Source organism: Schistocerca americana, chromosome 6, assembly GCF_021461395.2.
Source record: "Schistocerca americana isolate TAMUIC-IGC-003095 chromosome 6, iqSchAmer2.1, whole genome shotgun sequence".
NCBI classification, from domain to species: domain Eukaryota; kingdom Metazoa; phylum Arthropoda; class Insecta; order Orthoptera; family Acrididae; genus Schistocerca; species Schistocerca americana.
Window position 1 is genome coordinate 138,234,590 of NC_060124.1, and position 6,000 is coordinate 138,240,589.

General features: G+C 41.4%; 1 protein-coding gene across 1 annotated transcript in view; it reads left to right on the top strand.

Annotated features, from left to right (window-relative positions):
* Positions 1 to 5,704, top strand: part of LOC124619289 (nuclear transcription factor Y subunit gamma-like) — a 47,949-nt gene extending 42,245 nt beyond the window's left edge. Inside the window, exons 7-8 of the mRNA XM_047145561.1 lie at positions 4,876 to 5,004; positions 5,090 to 5,704. Of these exons, the coding sequence (XP_047001517.1) occupies positions 4,876 to 5,004; positions 5,090 to 5,167 (207 nt within the window). The 3' untranslated portion in view covers positions 5,168 to 5,704. The remainder of the gene's footprint in view (positions 1 to 4,875; positions 5,005 to 5,089) is intronic.
* The last annotated feature ends 296 nt before the right edge of the window (positions 5,705 to 6,000 follow it).

A 6,000-nucleotide genomic window follows, 5' to 3' on the forward strand; every position in this document is an offset into this window, starting at 1 on the left:
TCATTTTCACCCCACTGAGTACTGTGCCCATATGGAGCCTTATCCCGGCTGCCTGTTGGCCCAACACCCAAGGTTGATTGAGAAGAGCTAGTGTATTTTCATTTGTATATCATCTCCCGCCAAGCGGTAGATGGGTTTCTGATCACTAGTGCCTGAGTCACTGAGGCAACAGTGTTCAACACCGTTCTCTAGCAAGTAGTCTGCCTTATCCAGCAGGGTTGGTCTTGTCGTCCTCTGGACCGCACTTCTGATCCGCTTCATAACTACTTTGTCTTGTACTAACATTTCCTGTCTTAGACTATGTCCTCTTGCTCTCCACAGACAACGCAGCTCCCAGGGTGGTCATTCCCAGGAGTTTGCGGTGGGAGGTCTTACAACTGTTGCATGAGGGTTACTGGGGTGTTCCTGCCCCAAAGCCTTGGCTCATAGACATAAGTACTGGCCTGCTATTGGCCAGGTGCTGGAGCATTTGGTTGCTGTGTGTTCCCAGTGTGTTAGTCAGCAAGTGGATCCAAAGGCTTCATTCTCCCATAGCATCCAGGAACCCAGCCCTCGGAACACATCCATGTGGATTTTGTGGGTCCATTTCTGAATGTGTTTTAGCTGATTTACATTGACGCTTTCTCACATTTACCATACTTGGTGCAGTACTCCTCTCCTTGGCCACTATTGAAGTCGCTATTCAGGCTCTCGCAAAACTTTTTTATGTGGAAGGTCACCCAATTACTATCATTTCTGACAATGGACCTCAGTTCCCGTCTCAGGCATTTTGTGATTTCTGTGTGCAGTCAGGCATTCCCCATGTTTGCTCACTCCCAATCTAACTTGGAAGATGAGAGCATGGTCCGACCCAAATGAGAAAAAATATCTGCTAGACTTTCCTGCCAAGGAAGGAATTAGCAGTTCTTTTTTTCTGACGGCCTGCCGGATAACTGCTATTGGTTCCTGTGGCCCAGCCAAGCTTCTCCACAGGTGCCAGGCAAGGACACTGCTCCTCTCCTCTGTCCAGGATCTCGCCCACCATCACGTTCTGCTTTAGTAAGCTTTCCACCAGGGACAGTAGTCTGGCCTCATGGTTTTGGTTGGTGCCCTCCCTAGAGACTGGCCAATCACTGTGTATCAGAACGGCTGTCGCATCTACATCATTGAGACTAGAGATTGGGAGTTCCAGCACAATTGAAATCAGCTACCCGTCTCGGTGCTCCCCCCCCCCCCCCCCCCCCCCCCCCCCATGGCTGCACTGCCATATTCTCCAGTGCTATGGTCACTGGGTCCTGCCTATCTACCAGTATTCCAGCCTCCTCTTCTTCCTGTGTCAGCACCTCTGTCTGATGAACCTGCGACCTCAAAGCCACTGGCAGCAGCTCCAGTGGCCTTCCAGATGGCGGACTTGCCCTCGCCAGTTCAATATATTCTGCGTGGCCTCATCCTGCGCTGGAGTCACCTTCACCTTCCACACCGCCACGGGATGTTGCCAGGGATCCCGGCTTGGACTGCCTGTCACTGGTCCTGTCATCTCATGGTTTGACCAGGGGTGGAGGGAGTCGAGGTGCTCCTCATCCGAGTCACTTTCACCCATAATCTTTCTTCAGCTACTGAGAGTTGCTCTCACCTGCAAGGACATTGACGCGTCTCCAAATTGTGGCCATCTGACCTTGCCTAGGGAATCAGCGATACTCCACCCCCCCACTCCCTGCCTCCTCACCCCCACCCCCACCCTCCACCCAAGGAAGGAGCTTTGGTATAGTGACATGGATAGATTCTGCAGGTGCTAGAACCGTCAGATGTCACCACTTATGGATGCACTTGCAGCCTCCTCTCCATGCACTTGACTGGCTGGCCAACAGCTTATAGAGTCGAGCCCTGCCAGCCTTTCCCTCAGTTAGATGTTGACATTCTGACTAGGATTATCAGACTAGTAGTGTAGCCACTCCATGGAAAGTGTCTTCCTGTAACAAATTATTTCCAGGCACAATAAAGTGTTGTATCTGTCATTGTTTGTATGTTCTTGTGGTTAGAATAGTACATGGATGACGGGGAGGTTATTGATGTAGCACAGCAGTGGCTCTGGCGTCATGTGGGAATTCAGGCCCTCCCAGTAAGAAGGCATAAGGGTGTCGCATTGAATGGGGATTGTGTTGAAAAAATAAGGTTTTTTAGCCAAAAGAATGGGGAATTATAATATGGCATATTGTAATCCTGAATAAAACCAACCTGCTTTCAGGAAAAAGTGTTGAATTACTTCTTGAATGCCCCTTGTCTTTTTTCCGCAATACGCTCCTAATTAAAGTGAGATCACTTTTTGTGTTATTGCTCACATAGTACATCGAATAAAAGCAGACTTGATTGTCACTGAATCAATATCATACAAAAGATTCTGTTTGACTGATGTAATTATGACAAGTAGGCTCCCTTTATTTTCTTTACATCTGTTGCCTTTTATTGACTCTCCCAAATGTGAATTTGTTGGGTATGTTACGTTAGTATGTACCAGTAACTCCACCCCCAGTCGTTTAAAAAATCAAACTCCCATATACAAAACAGCTTCAAACATCTAATAAATATTTTCTATTAAGCATGTTAAAATATTTATATAGAAGAAGAAAAACTATAGTTATGTTGGTTTTATTTGTTTGGGATCATTCCCCCATAAACTAATAGAAAGTCAAAATTGGATGAAGATAGTCTGAGTATCTGAATGATAAAACCATTTTAAATAACCATTGTAGACTGCAGATAGTTTATACAAGATGACCTTTATTTTTTGTCATTATTACATTACAAGACAGTTTCAACCTTTAGCCATTTTCAGATGCAGTTCTGTCAGCAATATGTGTATGTAAAGGCTATCTAATGTTACGTGGTGCACATACACACATCACGAAACAACTGCATTTGAAAATGGGCACGGGTCAAGCTGTCCAGTAATGTAATACATGGTGAAAGAAAGGTCATCTTGTATAAAGAATCTGACAGTCAACAGTGATCATTTAAAATGGTTTTATCATGCAGAAATTATGTTGAGGGCTGTGAGTAATTTGGGCACAGTGAGTTACACTGCCTCAAGATGTATAGGCAGTTTCTAATGAACTGCTAGACTTATTGTGATCAGTCTTTAACATAAGATTACTCATCTCTTAATGAGTAGATTATGATAGCATTTTAAATTTGATCAATAATTACATGAAATAGTGAAAAACCAGATTTTTTGCCCCAATCCAAGCCATTAGACAGACAACCTGGAACTGGGAGCAGTTGACAGTTTCAGCAATTTAGAAATATAGATTGAGACAGACAAATTATTGTTTACTGTCTTCAACATATTCACACCACTAATGCTTCAATTTGTTACTTTTGTGACAATAATATATTAGTGTGTTAGATTGTTACAAAATAAGTAAAATAAATTAAATGTCATATGCGCTTGTTTATTGTATTTCTAAAATTTTTGAACATTAAGAAGAATTACACCTCCAGTCTACAGCAGGTCTGCAACTGGTGCAAAGAAGCATATTTATACCAGGTGTACCGGTATGAAATGAGCGTTTTTTGTGAAATTGAAACACTAATTTTTAATTGAAAAGTAAAAACATTTTATTCAAAGTACTGACCATTGCTTCTATACATTTTGACCACCTTTCTGGCAATTTGTGGACACCACGCCAATATAAATGTTTGTCTTTTGAAGCAATCCAATCAGACACCCAATTTTCGACTTCTTCGTAGGAATCGAAGTGTTCCTCAGCTAATGCATGTCCCATTGATAATAACAAATGGTAGTCGGAAGGGGCCAAGTCTGGTGAATACAGCGGGTGGGGTAGCAGCTCCCAGCCAAGTGTTTTGATTGTATCCTGAACCAGTTTTGCTTTGTGTGCAGGTGCATTGTTGTGTAAAAAAATTACTTTTCCTTGGCTTCTGGCTCATTCTGGTCTTTTCTCGATCAATGCATAGTTCAAATTGATCATTTGTTGTCTGTAGCAATTATTATTCACAGTTTCACTGGGTTTTAGAAGCTCATGATACACCACACCTTTCTGATCCCACCAAACACAGAGCATTCTCTTCTTGCCGAATCGATCTGGTTTTGCAGTCAATGTTGATGGTTGTCCCGGATTAACCCATGATTTTTTCCTGTATAGGCTTCTTAAAATAAATCCAGTTTTCATCGCCAGTAACAATTCGATGCAAAATTGATTTTCTTTCATGTCTTTGAAGCAAAATTTGACAAATGGTTTTTCGGTTTTCCATCTGTCTTTCATTCAATTCATGTGGCACCCATTTTCCACACTTTTTGATCATTCCCATAGCTTTCAAACAGTCAGAAATTGTTTGTTGTGCAACACTTAGCAGCATTGCTGCCATTTGCTCCTGACTCAAAGTATCATCTTCATCCGATATTGCTTGCAGTTCGGCGTCTTCGGACTTTTTTGGTGATCTTCCATGTTCTTCATTTCTTACATCAAAATCATTATTTCTGAACTGTTGAAACCATCTTTTGCATGTTGCTTCTGATAGAGCATGATTACCATGTGCCTCGACAAGCATCCGATGCAACTCTGCAGCACTTTTTTTCAAATGAAAACAAAAAATTAATTCTTTCCGTAAATCATCACTTTCTGGTACAAAATTCGACATTGTTAACACGATGAAAACATATGATGTTGTTTGTTCCATGACTCGATGTATAATAAATATCTTTGACAGATGTCATACCTACCAAACAAAAAAAAAAAATTAAGGCTCGTTCACAACAAATGTTCCCTATCGACACATTTGTATCTTGACGCTCATTTCATACCGGTACATGTGGTACTGTATATTATTTTAGAATTTATTTGTTTCCTTATCTTCATTTGTGTGTGTTCCATTTTACAGATTCAGTTAACTCCGCAACAACTACAAATGATAAGAATGCAGATGCAAGGTGGTACAAATCAGCCAATTATAATTCAGACGGCCCCACTACAGACGATACAGCAGGCAGGGCAGCCACAGATCATACAGGTTTGTTAGTGTTATTGACCAAACTTACAGTAATATAATTTGATCTTGTACATGTTTACTAAAGTCTCTTCATTAACTGTTACAGGTTGCCCCGCAGTCTGGAGGGGGGACGCCTGTTTATCTGACTCAAGCAGCTGATGCTACAAATGGGGAAAATGAGTAATTAAGGGCACTCAGAATATTTTATAATGTGAATTGTCCACAGTGAAATGGACAGACTTCAAATAAACCTATCAAGTTGCTGTGAACTTTAAAATTTGTGACCACAAATGCGTGTGAATGTTGGGAACCACCAGCTACCCTCGATAGTTATTCCTGTATGCTAGCATACTGCGAACTTGGGAAACAATATATGTTGGGAACCACCAGCTACCCTCGATAGTTATTCCTGTATGCTAGCATACTGCGAACTTGGGAAACAATATTCTCACACCCATGTTCCACTGGCTCATTCAAAGAGTTTAGTGTTATTTATATTTAAATGACGACTGTTTTCAACTTTTGACTTTTGTACAGAAGGAATGAAGTGTGTTTCATTTAAAGTATGTTCTACTTAATTGTATATGCATGTGTGAGTGTGAATGTGCAATAACTGGAAATTTGTAGGTCCAGATCAATCTACATATGTAACATCCAAATGCAATAATTGTGCAGTAATTTATTTTGTGTATAGTTGTAATAAAAGTTTTCATATAACAACCATTTAGAGTTTAAGCTATGATGTGAGGTAAAGATGCTAAGTGTAAGCTTCTGGGTTAAAAGAGATGATTGAGAAATGCAGTTACCACCCTGATTGATGTGTACACACACACACACACACACACACACACACACACACACACTGAAAATTTCTACATCTGAATTTATATTTTGTAAACACCCTTACTATTGTCTATGGGCAACAGCCTTGCCACCGTGGAAACACTAGTTCCTGTCAGATCACTGAAGGTGAGCCCTGTCGGGCTTGGCTAGGACTTGCATGGGCGACCATCTGGG